Source organism: Cryptomeria japonica, chromosome 8 (genome assembly GCF_030272615.1).
Source record: "Cryptomeria japonica chromosome 8, Sugi_1.0, whole genome shotgun sequence".
Taxonomy (NCBI): Eukaryota; Viridiplantae; Streptophyta; class Pinopsida; order Cupressales; family Cupressaceae; genus Cryptomeria; species Cryptomeria japonica.
Window position 1 is genome coordinate 270883598 of NC_081412.1, and position 18934 is coordinate 270902531.

General features: G+C 37.4%; 1 protein-coding gene across 1 annotated transcript in view; it reads left to right on the top strand.

Moving 5' to 3' along the window:
- The window catches only part of LOC131072430 (uncharacterized), a 75375-nt gene extending 57362 nt beyond the window's left edge, over window positions 1–18013 (top strand). The window contains exons 3-6 of the mRNA XM_058008575.2: window positions 16485–16549; window positions 17143–17211; window positions 17344–17393; window positions 17561–18013. Of these exons, the coding sequence (XP_057864558.1) occupies window positions 16485–16549; window positions 17143–17211; window positions 17344–17393; window positions 17561–17672 (296 nt within the window). The 3' untranslated portion in view covers window positions 17673–18013. The remainder of the gene's footprint in view (window positions 1–16484; window positions 16550–17142; window positions 17212–17343; window positions 17394–17560) is intronic.
- The last annotated feature ends 921 nt before the right edge of the window (window positions 18014–18934 follow it).

An 18934-nucleotide genomic window follows, 5' to 3' on the forward strand; every position in this document is an offset into this window, starting at 1 on the left:
TCAAAAAAGGCAATATGCAGATTCAATCTGGAGGAAGAAACTTAATATTTCTCAATGTATGCTTTGTACCTAGCATGGAGCTGAATCGGTTGTCATTAAGTTAGATTATTCGACATTCTCCTACATTGGATATTGTATTCAGTTTGCACAAATGTAGTATTGTTGATAGGGTGACTGCCATTATAGGTGCTATGGGTCTTGAGGATCATGGTCTTTATAGACTTGTTGACATTGGTGATTCTCTGGAGCACACCATGGCAGCCAAAAGTACTTCCATCAACAATCTTTGGCATCAACGATATGGGCACGTGAATGTGCACTATCTCTCTCAGCTTGTTTGGGAGGGTCTTGTAGTTGGCTTACCTGAGATTCAAACTATAAGAATCATGGAGTTTGCGGAGCTTGTTAGGTTGGAAAGCATCATCAGACTCCGTTTTCAGATGGTGATTCTTGGAGAGCCTCCAAGGTATTGCAGTTGGTTCATGTAGATGTCTGTGGACCAATGAACACTCCTTCAATCATTGGATCCAGGTATTTTCTGTTATTCGTTGATGATTTCAGTAGAAGAATGTGGGTGTATTTTCTTAAAAACAAACCAGAGGCATTTAGCATGTTTTAGAAGTTTAAGGCCTTTGTAGAAAAATAGTGCGGTTGTCAAATAGTCACTCTTCGGTTAGACAATGGGGGGGAATTTTGTTCTTTTGATTTCTTCAACTTCTGTGCACCACACCTTACACCCTTGAGCAAAATGGCATTGTTGAGCGGAGAAACCGCACAATCACTATGATGGCTCGGTCTATGTTGGAGCATAGACATGTTCCAAAGAAATTTTGGGCTGAAGCAATTTACATTGTAGGCTACCTTTTGAACCGGTCTCCTACACATGCCATTAAGAAGATGATTCCAGAAGAAGCATGGTTTGGACGGAAGCGTAAAATCAGCCTCCTGAAAGTCTTTGGCTCCTTTGCTTATGTTTGGATTCTAGATGCCAAGTGCACAAAATTGGATTCCAAGGGCCAGAAACTCATGTTCATAGGCTACAGTGGTAACCACAAAGCTTATCAGTTGATTGATGTAGACATTGATTGTCTCATTTTCGGTTGTGATGTTGTATTTGATGAAGAACGAGGGCCCTTTAAGCTCTCCTCTCCTATTTTGAGCCTTGAGGATCAACCTTTGAAGGCTAAGGATTTGGGTGTTTGTCTTCTCTTAGGTCCACTTGATGGGAGGGATTTTGATGACTCTGACTTTGAAGTTGTGGAGTCACCCAGGCATGACATTGCACCACCCGACTCTCCTCAGGAGAATTTGGATCACCATCCAGATGAATTTGTTCTAGGTACCCCAGGTCATGTTGACATTCCTGAAATGTATGTTGGTACTTCTACTCTCCGAGCTAAGTGGTAGGCCATGACCATTGGTGATCTTCTTGATGATGAACTCATTGAGGGCAGATCAACTAGAAGCAAGAGCAAATAGAAGGACATAGTGAACTTTGCTCTGATGGCCAACATTCATAGCATTTATGAGCCTCAGACATATTCAGAGGTTAAAGGAATACCTGAGTGGGAACATGCTATGGAGGTTGAACACCATAGTCCTTTGAAGAACAACACTTGGGTCCTCTCCGATCTTCCACCCGAGAAGAAACCCATTGGCTACAAATGGGTGTAAAAAATCAAGTATAAGGTTGATGGAACCCTTGATAAGTACAAGGCTCGCTTAGTAGCTAAAGGGTTCTCGAAGAAAGAGGGTATCAACTATGAGGAGACATTCGCTCCTACAGCCAAAATGAGCACAATTCAGCTTGTCCGTGCTATTTCAGCTGCCCAGTTTGGATGGAAATTCCATCAAATGGACGTCAAGAGTGTATTCCTCAATGGTGAGTAGTAGGAAGAAGTCTATATGACACAACCTCTAGGTTTTAAGGTTGCCGGTAAAGAACGCTAGGTATGTTTGTTGGTGAAAGCACTTTGGTCTCAAACAGGCCCCTTGGGCATGGTATATGAAAATTGATAAGTACCTAGTTGATCATGGTTTTCAAAGGAGTCTTGATTCCAATTTGTATGTCAAACAGTTTGGTGATATTCTTTTTCTTGTTGTCTATGTTGATGACTAGATCATTACTAGGAGCTCGACACATTTGATTGAAGAAATCAAACAAAATTTGTGTCACTCCTTTGACATGATAGATTTGGGACTTCTGCATTATTGTCTCAGTGTAGAGGTTTGGCAAATAGATGGTAGTATCTTTTTATCTCAGTCGAAGTATGCCAGAAGTTTGCTGGATAAGTTTCGGATGAATACCTGCGAACCTGCATCTACACCTATGGAGGAAGGGCTGAAACTATCAGCCAAATCGTATTCATCTGTGGTGAAGGAATCATCGTTCAGGCAACTAGTGGGCAACCTCATCTATCTCAGTGCCACTAGACCTGACCTTAGTTATGCTGTGACCTATACCCCTCGCTTCATGACAGCCCGTAAAGCTGAACATTGGGTTGCAGCGAAGCGTGTGTTGAGATATGTGAAGGGCACCCCTGACTTTGGCATTTTGTATGTCAGAAGCAAAGATCCTAGGCTCATTGGTTTTACAAATTTAGATTGGGTAGGTTCTGTTGATGACAAAAAGTCTACTTTTGGGTATGTCTTCAGTTTGGGCACAGGTGCAATCACATGGACCACTAAGAAGCAACAGGTAGTGCTCGATCGAAGCATAATATCAAGGAACTATTAAGGAAGCTTGTGAGGCAGTTTGGCTTCGAATGATGCTTTTTGACATGCAAATGTCTCAAGCAGGCCCTTCACCCTTGTATTGTGACAATCAAGGGGTGCTGAAACTTGCCAAGAATCCAATCTTCCATGAACGAACCAAGCCAGCTGAGCTTCATTGTCATTTCATCTGCAAGCTTGTAGAAGATGGATCAGTTCAGTTGCAGTATGTACCAGCTAAGGATCTGTAATGTCCCCACTTTAGCAATTGAACAAGTGTGTGTGCGTTAGCCTTGTTCTACATGGTCCCGAGGGCTAACGAAGGGTTTAAGGGGTCCTGGAGTGTTTTGGCCTAGTCATTTCCAGTTTGGGCCAAAACGAAGTTGATTTACTCAGTTTCAGGCATACTTACTATTTTTAGTAAGTCAGCAGGACATAGTGGAGGCCAGTTTTGGTGTTTGGATTTGATACTCCTTGGTGAGAGCTTTCCGACGAGCTATCACTCGCATTATTCGGAGTCCGATTGCTAATACATTTTAATGCCTGAAGTTTTATTAAAGTAACATTTAATTTAATTGTAAAATATTAAAGTGTTACTCTAATATTTATTTTATGGGATCTATACCCAAGGGAGACATAAGTGAATATTTTAATATATGTTTTATATTGCTCATCTTTTATCCCACATTGTTGATGAGAGTTGAGTCGACCCTGGGAAAGAGAATAAAAGAAAGCGTTTGTGGCTTCATTAGATATGTTGGATATGAGAAGAAATTGATGCAATGAATTGCAGACCCGTTCTTGGCATCAGAGGACGTCTATCCTCTCTTGTGACATTCTAGATGTCATTCCCCTGGGTTTTGGCCTTTGGAATCCATTGCTACCAGCTTCATTATCAGGCAGTTTGGGCACGTTTCTAGCTACAGGCAGATTGGATGTTTTGCTCATAACTTCTTCTCCATTTGTCCGATGCTTATGCCACTTTGAGGGGATGATATATGAAGACTTTGGACTGACTGAAGATAAAATATTACTGTAGCAGCAGCGTACAGTAGCAGCTTTGCACTGTAGCAGCTGCGTCACTGTAGCAACCGCGTACTGTAGCAATGTCACTGTAGCAGCTGCGTAGTGTAGCATCTTGTTAGCAGCAGCCTAATGCTATGGCCCAGGCCATCACTCTTTGAAAACAATATTCATGCTATTCTATTGCTGGAGTATTTAGTGAGTTGTTTCATTGCCAATATTGCACTTAATCTGAAAATCATTATAAATACAGTGTGTTGGTTATTTCAGTTGTGTGTTTATGCTTTCATTTTCATATTCATGTTACATGCATAGATCCTTGTTAAAAGGGCACAAAAAAACAATACAATAAACCATTCCGGAGTCATAAGGGTTGTAACACAAAACAGAGAAATTAGGGACTGCAAGCAAAGTGTCTGACGGAATTACTTTATAGCTGTGATTTCATTTAGAAGTGGATTTTGGGGTAACCATTACAGGATCAGACTGTAGACATCCTCATCAAGTCTCTAAGCCCAGATAAGTTTGTAAAATTTAGGGGGCAACACTATGTAGCTGATAGATTGACTATTAAGGGAGGGTATTAGAATAATATTTGCATATTAATTAATGGTCAATAATGTATTTTAAGTTTTCTTTATGTTTGTTTAGAATCTTAGATAGTTTCTATATTTTACTTCTGTAATTGCTTGTTTCTTTTAGAAACAATGCTTTGTAATTGTGTATATGAACTTTGTTCATTTATTCAATAAATTAAGCAATTACCATAATAATGTGTCATAATCATATGACATGAGACACAAAAAGTAACTTAAAAGTGCTTCAAGTAAACTTAATTAATTGTGAATAGGACCTAGATGGGAACCAGTTAGGTAATATACCCTATTCACACCAACACACCAAACTCGATGATAAGAAATGACAGCTTATGAAATCAGAGTCATCCACCACCTACGTTGGCAATATAGTACACCACTGCTTGGGCAAATTTAAGAGCATGGCACCTAGCTAGTGGTGGGCTCATCTATGTTGGCTAATATGATTGTAAATGGTATTTTATATCCAACTGCATAATTTTTATATTTGATCTTCGGTGTTGTTGTTGTAAGTGTACCCCGTTATTTTTTTATTATGATTTTGCAATGAGTTTAACAATAAACTTGCAAGAACAGAATGCTGTTAATATATCGCCAAATTCCATTCATTTATTTATCTGCTGTAAGCCAACTTGATGAACATTCAATTACAAAGAACCAGTACAATAAATGGAGAAAGCACATTACATGAAGTACATCAGCTGATAGCTTAACAATGTGAGGTTCTGGGACTGAAGAGGACAGGTCTGATTTCAATTCTGAACACTGCTTCAGGTAGATGTAACACCTCTGGATTACACCACATGATTAGGCTACCAAATTGCACGTCCATTGAGCTTGATACAACCTCCAATGTCACATGGCAAACCCCTTCAGTTCATTTAAGCTTAATCTCGCTCTGCTAATGATGAAATTGGTTGTTATATTTCTGATTTCAGTTTTCAAACATGACCAGTCCCCCAATGACAGCACTAGAGGCAGGGCTGAACGTAAAAATTAATTTATTTGTTGCCCATAAACATGATTTCTCACTCTGCAATCTTTTCCAAAGTAACATGATTTCTCACTGTTGCAAACCTCGGGGAAAGAGTCAGCCTTCAAAATCCAAGCTACCTCTACCTAGGAACTCACGCCAGGCAGCAAGGGATGCCCGTACAAATTGATGACAGCTGCATCAGCATTGGAAATCACTCATAAACAATTCACCCAGCACCTTGCAATCCATGATTAAACCCCTCTATTGTTTCCATGCTCATTCATATTAATGCCTATACAACTGGGTTGGTATGGCCTGCATAAGTGGCTCGGCTCAACAGAAAAATTAAACAGCAGGAATTTCCCTTGTAAATTGGTTCAGACTTGGTTGCCCAGTCTAGAAGACTCCTTTGATTTGATTCCCAGAACAATGGGACAAAAATCCTCCTTAGTTGACTCCACATGAGAGTTATGGCTTGTCTTGGCAAGTTGTATGGTCAGGTAAGGGCTCTTGCAAGCTCTGCCAAAACACACCAAAATCGTCTACAAATTTATCACCAAACTTTGCCAAAATTTGCACTTCAAAATACCTTGAATATTTTTATTTCTAAAAACCCTGGATTGCCAAAACTCCCTCAAATTCCGTTTGTTTCCTGTGTGAAAACACCAAACCAGCTAGGATAGATCTTCTACCATTGAAACTAGTGAATATTGACAAGGGTTTTTGTCCTCAACCAACTCTTGGAAGAACTCAATGTTCACTTTTGTTGGAAATATTGTCATTGATGTCAAAGGTTTAGAGATCGAATGTCAAGATTATCATTAATGTCAAAAGAATATTGTCATTGATGTCAGCAAGAACAATGTCATAAGTAGTGCCATTGATGTCAAAAGATAAATGCACTACAAGAAATAAAGCCAATGTGGTTGGAGTATCTAAAAACAATCTTGAGTGATGGTAAACCTCGTTACATGTGAAAGACACAAATGCATATATAAAAGGCTAATATTATAATAAAGGTTTTGTGTAAATGATATCAACAGAAATAACAATGCTTGGACTTAATGAGAGCAGTAAATATGTAGTTATAATAAAGTTTTTTTTTTGAGGACTTCTTATAAGTCTCCATTAACTATTGCTATCCTTGATGACATTGAACGACTACTGGAGTTTGTTGTGAATATACATGGAATGTCCTACAACTCAGCAGTTTTCAAGCAAATTCAGATCCCTATGCTACAGGATGACAAAGAATAAAGATAAAGACATATATGACAAAAGTTATATAAGACAAAAGAAGACATTGACATTGAATCATATATAAAGACAATCTGTTTATAAGAAAGTAGGTGTGAAATCTGTTTTGAGTTTGGTATATATGAGAGCAGACATAAGTTAACACAGTAGTTAAAGAGATTAAAAGATGATTACTAAAACAGTAAATAATATACAACAGAGGTGGTGATTTGTCTTTACAAATAATATTCACCAAAAGGCAGCGATATATGAATAAAAAGAGTATTATACAGAAGATAACATTTGCAAAGAATTTAATAAATTTGTGCTAAGACAATTCAGAAGTTGGAATCATCAGTTCATATTACTTTATGAAAAGGTGGCATTAGAAAACAAAAGGAAGAAAAAGACAAAATAAGGAAAAGACAAAAAGTATAAGACAAGCACAGAAAAGGCAGCGACTCTTTTAAAGGAAATATAAAACCAAAAAGTTGCGATCTGTTTATTAGCCTAAAAGGTGCGATTTAGTATTTCTACTATACATTCTTAAAAAGGCTACGATTTGTTTATGATTAGTAATGTTTTCTCATAGAGTGTGATTTAATAAAAGCAAGGTGGCGGTAATTACAAGAGGAAAATCAAGTTGAACAAAGTCGTTGGTTTAAGAATAGTAATTAGTAAAACTATAAAATAAACAAGAAGGGGTGCAATTATGAAGAGATTGTTTTGTTTATTACTGAAGAGAAGTGTCCTAAGGGAATTGACTCATTTGGAAAAGATATATAAGTGATGTTATTTTATGAAGTATGATGTGGTGTGAAGTATGAAAAAGATCTTTAAGAGAACTGTGTAAAAGAAGATCCTCAAGGAGTGAGAAGCATGTGAAATAAAATCCTGTATGCTCCAGCATCTTGTATGAGGAAAGTATACATATGATCTTGACCGAGTTGTGAAGAATATATATTCAAGGCAGATTTGTGTGAATTATTTGTGGTAGAATCATTATCAGTTGATGAAAGGAAGATTTGAGAAGGGAAGAACATAGTAAAGATGGCAAATTTTGATAGCAAGGATAATCATCCGTTTGTTGTGATGTTTTCACACATTGCCCCATTGCAAATGGGGACCTCCACTTTTTTCTGCTTTCTAGGATAGTTGTAGAGTCTTTTAGCTATTAGCCTTTCTTTTTGGAAGAAGTGAAGTATCCCAAGTGGCTAAGATGTAATCAGGACAAGTCTCTCTTTTCAGGATGAAGTCCAGGACAACACCTCCTTTGTCCAACCAAGCTTCCGACCTGCCTCTCCCAACACTGACAGTGGATGCCCAAGCCCGATCACTCCCATTGCCATCTTCCTTTCATATTTACTACCCCCTCACCTACCATTTCCTATCATTCATCCCTTCCACTTCACCTTCTCTCATTCTCCTATCCATCTCTACTTTTCCTCACTTCCTCTATTTCATCCCTTATCCTTACTTCATACCTTTACCCTTCACCTATCATCCCCATCCCTCACCTACCTTCATCGTATACCTCTCACTTTCTAACTTCCCATCCCTACATTCCATATCTCACATCACTCCCCTTAACCTCATAACTACCACTCCCTACATCCTCTAACCTCATCTTATATCTCATACCCTTTACCCCCTTTTCTACCTATCCTATCCTATCCTAACTCCCTACATTACCCCTTATACCTCCCACATCATCATCCCTTCCACTTCACCTTCTCTCATTCTCCTATCCATCTCTACTTTCCCTCACTTCCCTCTATTTCATCCCTTATCCTTACTTCATACCTTTACCCTTCACCTATCATCCCCATCCCTCACCTACCTTCATCGTATACCTCCCACTTTCTAACTTCCCATCCCTACATTCCATATCTCACATCCCTCCCCTTAACCTCATAACTACCACTCCCTACATCTCTAACCTCATCTTATATCTCATACCCTTTACCCCCTTTTCTACCTATCCTATCCTAGCTCCCTACATTACCCTTTATACCTCCCACATCATCCTATCTTTAATTCCCCAACTTCCATTTCCTATATCCTAACTCACACCTTACATCCTAAACCTCCCTTAACACCCTCCATAACCCTCCTTGCTACCCCTTTCATAACCCCCTTAGCTTATCCCTTATACCCACTACACCTTACACCCAACCTTTGTTATCTCCTTATAACTCCCGTAACCCCGTAGCTCCTAACCTACCCCTCTTATCCTAACCTTACCCCGCAGCATCCCTTTTATAACCCCCGTATCCCTTTCTTCTTACCCTGTGGTTTCTCCTCATCACACCCCCTCTTACCAGCTTCATACCCCCATGGCATTGTGTGGGCCCACAAGCTTTTAACGTGGGGACTAAGAAAGATTTTTTTTTAAAGGTATTAACATTGCTGGCCCACTGCAAATTGTAAATGCAGAGAATTGCAAAGTTTTTTAGGCAATGCATTGAACTTTGGCTCCCGTTTCCACCATGCCACACACTGCTTGGGTCCCACAGATTAAACAAGGGTCAGCGATGATAATTCTAAGGCATTAACAATGCCATCATAGCAGTGCGATTTCTTTGACCAATCAAAACACAGACTGGGTTATTTTCTTTGATGCTTTTAAGCTACGAATTTGAGCTTGAACGAATCATCTTAAATATAAAATTTGGCTAAGGCATGAAAATGAGTCAAGTCGTCCTAGACTAGAACACCCCATACTAGACTAGAGCACCCTCTTCTAGGCTAGAACACAAGGCGTTCTAAGCTAGGAAGCTACTCGTTCTAGGCTAGAACACCTTGTCTTTGACTGTGATGATCTACAAGCAAGAGTGTCTTTTATGATCAAGCCTAGTTCAATTTGGAAAGAAGAGAAGCAATGCCTTGAACTCCAAACGATGCGAGTCATTTGGTAAATGCGATGAACGAAGAACAAGGGCATTTTATGAATGCAAGAGCAAAATATTAGCATTTGACGATGCCACTTCAACACTTGAGCTTCCACGATGTGATCTCTATGCTACATTCAATGCAAATTTCTAAGTTCGAGGATAGATTCAAATGATCAATTGAGGGCATTTACTAAGAGCTGTCATGCAATTGAAACATTTAAAACCGATGCCCATGGCATTGTAAGATCGATAAGGCTCATTAGGTGCAACGCGGACAGCTTGATCATAATCGAAGAAACTAAAGGTTTTAAAAGTTCTAAGCTGGGCTATTAATAGTAATTGTTAATTGGGATACAAAACTCGAGGTTGTTTTGCCAAGATTGATTGAGCACATTTAATGAATGGGGGTGCGCTTTATGAACAATAACAACGCATTTAGATCTACGATGCTGAAGTTGATTATTGCGAGGCATTGCATTTTTGATTCAAAGGCAATTACACCAAGTTACCAAACTCGAAGTTTTCATGGCAATCATTCAATGTGTAGGGGCTTATAGTCTTCCAATGCATTTAATTTGGTTATGCGATCCACAAGGAAATCTTGATATTGTAAGGAGGTGTTTCCATTCAGCTGTGCGACATGGAATGACTATGATCAGATTGCACTATTGTTCTAATTGCGAGAGCTTTAAATAAAGGTTGCCAATGATTTGTGATGAGGTATTCACCTCTCTGAGCAACTATAAGCTTAAAATTGATCATTTCTTTTGATCAATTTGAAATTGACATTGTCTTTACATTTGCAATTCAACTCTCTGTCTGATTATCAGCGACTCAACTTTATCAGCGATTTGGTTATTGGTGTGAACTCATTATAAACATCGATTTGTGTTTAAGGCGATATTGAATTTGTGCGATCTTCATTGAAACAGTGATCAGTTCGTGAGCAAAGCGATTTTGATTTTAGCACCAGCGAACCCATTATTGACAACAATTTGCATTGGACCAAAGTTGCATCCAAACTCGCAGTTACATCACAGCAAATTCATTTCAAGGTTCAGCGATCCTCATTTCACAAATTTCAAAGTGAGTGCATTGTCTTAGCAGCTATTTTCAGCTTTTGATCAGCGATTCCATCATCTACACCAGTAATTCGACAAAGTCCAGCAAATGGTATCAAAGGCACACTTTTACAAAGGCAAAATCATTCAAGGCAATCGAATTAATAAATTCTGATCTGCACTTCAAAAGCAAGGCGAATTAATCAAGTGGCAACTAAATTGGGATTTCTGATTATTGTGAGGCAGGTTGCAGATCTGAAACAAGACGAATTTCACCATTTTTGTGTGAAATCGGGCTTCATTTTGTGACTGATTCAATATCTTACTTATTTCCTTCACAAGATTTTGTCTTAGATGTTTTGTATTATGATCATCTTAGAACTTTTACAAGGAACTATTATCAGCTTAGGGTGATCATGTTCAATTGAAGAGCAAGATACGTATCCTAGGGTTTCAAGCTTATTGTTCTAGATTAGGATTCCTAGCCTAAGTGACCGATTCTTATTTGCAAGCAAATGCCATTTCATGAAACTAACTTAAGCATCTCTCATAGGTGAAAGATGGCTGGAGCAAGGCGAGCTCTCATCAAGGAGGATATTGCACTTTAAGTCTCTACAAGGCAGCTGATTGGATTGTCAAGTCTCAAGATAGGAGTCATATACATCAAGGGGAATACAAGAAGACTCCAGATGAATGTACTCCAAGGCGTCCTACCCAAGAACAAGGCGTCCTAGGCAATGACACCATACATCCTAAGCAAAGACAAGGACCAAAAACGTGATCAGCATGATGATTCATTGCAACACTTCAAGTCTTAGAAGAATACAAAGAAGTTTCTCAAAGGAAAGGATTTCACAAAGCACACTCTAATTAAGGAGCAACTCTCAACATCAATCACTCAAGGAAATTTTCACAATCTTGAAATTCCTTCGAAAATTCAAGTATCATTGTCAGTATAGCCTGATGAAATCTCAAGAATGCATGTGATCAAGATAAAAGATAGTTTCAGAAGAGTTAATCAAAGTTAGAAGATCTACATGAGCAAAATCATTCATTGATTGAGCTTGGATAATGTTGAGTATCAAGAAATATGCCTCATTCATTTACAATTGTGATGAGTTACAAAGAACAAGCTGAGGTGGCGCCTAGTCATCATTCATCCAATCACATTATTTCATGAGAAGGCGTCCAGATTCAATGAACTCGACTCATCCTATAAAGAAGATAACTACCACATGGGCACGAAGTTCGATGTACCTACCGCCATCATCTATTGGTCAAATTTTCAAGGACATGTGTCCCATTGAATGTAATTTTATCATTGGTTAAGCATTAAATGCTTTGCAATGGGTGTAACAAAACCTAATTAGGGTTTCTATCTTTCAATCTTGGCCATTGATTGTGAATCGATTTGAACCACTAAATTGTAATGTGAACACTATATAAGGCCCCACTTCTTCATTTGTAAAGGTTAATAGACAAGAGTTCAATAGTGAATAAATAGAGAATAGTAGTAGAACTAGAAAGCAGATAGCAAATAGTTAGAGTAGGAAGAGAAGGCAAAGATTGTTGCCAAGATATTGTTGTAAAAGGCACGCAAACTTCATTGAAGATATGGTGAATTCTCTGTGTTGATTCAACAATTTGCATGGTCTCTACTTCTCAATTTGTTTTCAAGTTATTCAGATGAATGGAAGAACTTTGTGTATGATCAATGGTGAAATTCGTATATCCATACTACTAACACTTTGCCGATGGTAAAGTGCCTTGCGTAGTTGACTGGATCTATTTAGCCAAGCTTAACTTAAATTATCGCTTCTTCATTGATATGCATCAACTTGATGGTGTCTATGCTTGTAGCGGTGATTTGAAAATCATAAAGCTATCCTTAGGAGATTGCACTAGCCTTGTGGAGATGTTCATAGCATGTCGAAGGAAGACGTAGTTGAATTCCGCCAAAGATTGCCCATTGCTCTCACATTCCTAGAGTTAGATTAGCCTTTTAAACCCTATCCTTTTTTCCTTTTTTTAAATCAAGCGAAGTCACACATTCTAGCATCATTCGAGCATTCAAGCATTCAACATAAGTCCACCTTGTGATTCCAGCAATATCACATCATACACAACTGAGTCTATCCAAGCATGCAACTTAGCATTTGGGAGTCTTTGTTCAAGAGAGGATAGAATACTTAGTATTTTATTCTTTGTTGCATAGTGCGTAAAAACACCATCAACATCGTCATCTATTAAAAGGTGGAAATTTGAATGAGGGGTTGGTGCCTCTAAAGTGAATGAGAGGTTGGTGCCTCTAAAGTGAATGAGAGGTTGGTGCTCATGAATTAGAATGAGGGGTTGGTGCCTCTAGTGGGAAGGAGTCTCACAAACAGAATGAGGGGTTGGTGCTTCTAGTGGTTTAATACCTACGAACTTGTAAAAGAGTTTTTTTGTTAAATGGAAGCTATTTTGACGTAGTTTTTTCCCGTAAGGGTTTCCACGTATATATCTAGTGTTCATAATAATTAGATCACATGTGAATGTTAATATGCAATGAATATGTTTTGGGATAAAGATATATGTTTATAATATGAAGTTGAAAAATAAAAGTTTGTTACTGATTCACCACCCCCCCCCCTCTCTCAGTATAACCATGCTCTCAGCAACTTTGACAACATCTCGGTATGTGTGCAACTCCAAATAACTGAAATGAGAGCCAAAATCCTCCTTTTATAGAATTGGAGGAATTTTTTTTTTTAAATTTATAATAAATCATTTTTCCCTCGGGATTTTTTGCAATTTAAAAATTAACATGTCTAAGTCCCCCTTTTTCCGCAGGCATCCAACTTGGGGGAACAACTTTATAACTTCAGTTTAATAATTTAAATAATGCAAACCACTTTGTAGAAAGCATTGGCAAGGCACCAAAATCTGAAACTGTTCACGTTAACAAGAAACTGATGCTGAAGATGTCGAGTGCCAAAACAAGCACCTACTAAAAATAGCCATGTTCTCCTAGAAAAGTGGAGAACAACCCTGATGGCCATAAATGCTACAAAATGTGTCATTGCAAACCTCAATGCCAACTGAACTCCAAACCATCATCGGATGCCAAGAAAACCCGAAATTGAGTTCTCCAAGAACATTAGAACTCTCTCAGCTCACCTGAAAACTTATGGAAAACTAAAAACAACGCTCACAGAATAGAATGGCATAAAAATGGGGACATTACAATTGCTACCCTAGGATTGTTCCTCTTGTCACATATTGATAATATCCACCATTTTTGAATATCAAGTATAGTAGGTCAATTTATTAATGTCACCATGTAGTCTATGCACAAACTCCTTGCTCTTACATACATTATGTTACAGCCGATTGAAGCAGGACTTTTAGCTTGTCTTTGTTTCTACTTTGTGTATGTCATTCTGTGAGTATGATTATGAAACTCAGATCAATATCAGCAATGCCTTTCCCATGCATCCTGATGAATCTGTTTGTTCTTCCTGCTATTCTTCCACATGTCACAAATTGAGTTCAATAATTTCTGGAATTAATGACTCCAGAAAAATGATAATATGGAGAAGACATAATTGTCTGAAGCAGAAAAAATTAAGGTAAAGAAATCCTTGTTATGAAGAGAAATACAAGTTGCTCAGATTTGATTTGATAGTCAAAGGCAGATCAAAGCTGGACGGTTGGAATTTTTTTGGAGAATAAATAAAAAGTCTATTTCAAATGCCCCTCCTATGCAATCTGGAATATGTGAAAGCATTAACACAATTTGATGAAGTCATTTATTCTGAATGCTACATGAAAAAAGAACATAAGCCAGATGATGGAATTAAAAATCCTAGGATGTACAGAATAAGGATATAAGGGATAAGTTTCCATATGACCTAAATGTGAGACTTTAAAGGGGTGTGACCTCCTTTAGAAAAGCTAAAATGGCAACAAAATTTATTACTTGGATATAAACTTAGTTGGGAAGCTTTATTCTTTCATCACTCTTTTTGTTTAGCCATTTCTGTCTCTTGTTTCAAACTGATGAGCACATGGTTATACTGAGAAGGGGGGGTGAATAAGTATAACAATATTCTTCTTACCTTCTAAAACTTATTTAATTACTTCAAGATTTAATCTAAATTAGCACATATTAGAAATCAAACAATGAGCAACACAAGAACAAAAAAGTTTACATGTAAACCCTTGCAGGATAAAACCATGGCAAAAAATTGCTTGTATTAATCTTCTTGTTACAAATTTTGTAGGCAAACCTACTATAGTCACCAAATGCTCATTCACTTTGTAAGCACCAACCCACTAGAGGCACCAAATTTTGCTATAACTCTCTTCTTCAATCTGCTATAATTTTCTTCCTAAATCTGCTATAGGCTGATCTTAGATCTGCCACAAAATGATCACAATCTCCACATGAAAATTTATTATAAATCTGCTGTAAACTTCTTACAATCTTCTCATAAATCTGCAATTGATCTTCTCACAACTTGCTCTTCATAAGTCAGCAAATAGTCTTCTTCATAAACTGGTGTATATGATGTATTTTTCTTTCTTTGACTCCACGCAACTTCACTCTAATCCCCAATTCCCATTTATACCTTCAAATTTCTCTCAAGGAATGTGACTTTCTTTGAGAGACACAATGTTTCTCAGTTGTGCCTTCCTCAAGGGAGGCGACCTTTACAAACAAATGTATTTGTATGTACTATTAAAATCTGCCTTTAATAAACATAATGTGGAGAGAGTCGATGCACAAGAACATAAAAATATTTGTTTGTTAATAAACACAAAGTAATGAAATCGTACCCTTTTACTAAATCAGGTCGCATCCTTTGGGTTTCCTCATGCTAATCGCTGCTTTGTCTTAAGAAAGTTGCCCATGTTTTCATTATATTAATTGCTGTTTTGTTCTTAACAACAATGCGCTGCTTTATTCTTTAATAGAGTTGCTGCCATTTTAGTTAAGGAAGTCACCATTTGTTTAGGTGTATTTATTCTAGACAAATTGCTGCTCTTGTTCTCTATAATCGCCACCTTTTATTTATTGCTAATCAAAATCACTGCACATTACTTTGAAGTTTGAAATGAATCTCTGGTGTTCTTGTAAATCATTATCCTTGCACTTTCTTGAGAGCTGACTTTGGGTTTCAACCATGAAGCAATTTATTAGATCTTGAATCGGCTAGCATAAATATAATGAAGTCCTAAACAATCTGTCATGTAAAAAGGAACTCCATCATTAATAGATATGAGTGTTATTTCAATCAAACTTTGACAATAATTTCAATCGGCATTATGATTCTTAGACATCAATGACAACATTTCAACACAAATTATGAAAGCTCGCTTCAGTATGTATCAACATCAACGCACTTCTAGGATACGATCGGCTTCACAAGGTCATTGTGGATGTCTTTTATATATCTTGCATTGAGACTGCCCATGTCATGTTTTTCATTTTTATTCAACCTCTCATTGATAAGTGACGCACATATGCTTTGGACATTTTGATTCCCTTTGGCTTTTTCCATTTGTTTGAGACATCAAATATGTCTTCTCTTTTGTTTTCTTGTAATTGCTTTGCTCTGTGAGATTGTCTGATTATTTTCAGCATGGAAGTCAGGTTTTTACCAAATATTATTTTTATTTAAGGAGAATGTCTGGAAGAAAGTGAGCCTTTTCAGCTAAGAATGTGCAGGACATCATGGTAATCAAGGAATGTTACCTTGTGCATTTGCAACGGTTGGTTTCCTGTGAAACCAGAAATTAGTTTTCGAATTGTAATAGTTCAGATTTGTTCTTGTCCCTTAAGGGAAGTTATGCCTTATTACTGCAGATTGTGTTCCAACATTCATATTCCCATCTGATGGATCAAAATTGTATGCATCTCATGTGACTCTATTCAATTGCAAAAATCTACACATTTTACAGCTTTGGGTTTTTCCATTATCCTTGTCATTTGTTAATGCAGCACTACACATGGCATCTGGAAATGGGCATCTTGATGTTGTGCGATATTTGATCAACCATGGAGTGGTAAGCAAGATTGATGATTTCCTAGACATTACATTTGTATGATTCTTTTAATGGCTTTCCGAGTTTTAAAAGTTAATTTGTCTTATTCTTAAATTTCTATACTCATAATAAATAAACCCGAAACTCTACTGCTATGGGAGACCAAATACTTGGTTTTGGTATTTTTCGATATGGTGTTTGCATCGTTAATAATGCCAAACAGTTTTCTGCATTGAGTTTTACATATTTTTCAGTTCCTGTTGAAATATGTCTCTGGCCGTTGTATCACTTTCCCATTTATGTGGAATGTAATAGAGTGTGAACTACAGTTGTAACTTCATTGATTATGTATCCCCAGAGTGAATTGTTTCAATCATGCAGCCAGGATTGTCCCACAGTTTTACATCAATGAGCCGTCAATCATATTTTTCTCATTTATGTTTAGACTTTAGCGAGAAAAAGAAGTATGAAGCAATCAGAATTAGTCCTGCTTATCATTTTGAGTTCATCTTAGATAGCTTTGTGCAGTGATAATGCATTTGCTTATTAAATTGTTTCCATCTATTTTGTTTTATTGATGCTGTTAAAACAAACATACATGATCCCTACTGCAGGACCTTAATGCACGCAACATTGAGGACAACACACCTCTTCATTGGGCTGCTTTGAATGGACATGCTCAGGTGAACTGTTTCTTGTTGCACATTCATCAACATGGTGATGCATATCGTTACTATTTTTTTTTAAGAAACTGATCTGTTCATGACTTAATTAGGATCCTAAGGTTCACATTTGTCCCTTTATCTTGATTTCAGGTAGTTCATGAGATGATTCTGGCAGGTGCTAATGCAGCTGCTCTAAACCGGTAAATCCTTTTCACTGCTCTTACATTCTCTTTCATAACAAGTTCAAAATTACATTGGATTTATATATAATGGCGTGATGTATGGTCAGTTTGTTTTGATATAATACTTGATTTAAGCTCTTCTCCTTGCCCCGGTATTTAAACTTTTTGATTGATTTAATGAAAAGGCATGAACGGACACCCTTGGATGAAGCACTGAGTGGTGGTAAAATGGATGTTGTAAATTCAATTAATGCTGCAATGTCGGCACTAGAACTCCAAGTGACACATCTTGGTTGATGATAGCATATATTCAGTACTGTGCACGACCTGACAAGTTTCTTCACTGTTGGGGGTGACAATTTAGTCATAAGCGAGAAAGGATTTTACATCTTGTTCAGTTATCTACTGTTTCTTGTTGAGGAGGTTGTATAAGAGGTGGTGTTAATATTAAATCTCAGTAGATTAACATGAATTAAATATCTTTGGACCTGTATCAGAATGGATGTGAGATACTAATAATTGTTACCCGAACATTCTTAGTGAGATAAAATTACTTAACCATTTAGACATTTTCTTTGTTCGATCATTACCCTTGAAGTTAAATAAACAGGAGCCATCTTCCATTGTGTTTAACCTTTTACCTTTGTAAATATTAGATTGAAAAAGAATTTTGTTTTGTATGAAAAAGTGGAACTAATAATAACAAGTTGAATCGCTAAATATATGAATTAATGGTCTATTTCACTATTTAGGATTTGCAACATATTTTTAACATTACCTTTTTTTGATAGGTAAAAGAAGTTTTATGAGAAATCCTTATGGTTGTATTATAGATAAAGGCATACAACCATATCCCTATGGGCCTCATTCAGGGCATGTGGCCATTGGTTTAAAATCACAAAAATGTATAACCACAGATGACACTATACACTAATACCCATCAAATCTAAAATTGACCAACATAATAAGGTTGGGAACTTTCCAACCAGCCTAACTACTATTGGAACATGAGACTAGAGGGACCAACATCCCAATAATAGCACCCATCTCACAACCAATGGCATCTAGACCACCACTTGAGCTTCCAATAACATCTCCACATGCACCATGAGTGTGCCCATTATTGGTGTGATCACTTCCTCACTAATGCTCTTGGCCATATCCGTGATAGCGTTGAATCTCCATTAATACAAGGGAGAGGCTTTGCTCATCAAAGTTTGACATGGATGCTATTCCCAATGCACAAGCTTTCTAGTAATGACCTCCTCAAGGAAAAACAATTTCAACACTTGGACTAAGAAGGGCCTTCCATGAGCTCCTTAGTAGCAATTCCTTACCCCTAGGGTGACTCCTAGAAATTTACATTGTAGCTCAAGCTCACATAGCCCTAGATAGATATGCAAAGTATAGGAGGTTTGACAAGAAGTTGCCCAAATGCACATCTAGTAACTTATATCACAACATGAATTGAGCTGTCCACATCAACTTCAATCCATCTTTCTTTATCAAATTGCAAAAAACCTACATAATGGGATTTCAAGGACTTGCTCTAGACTTCA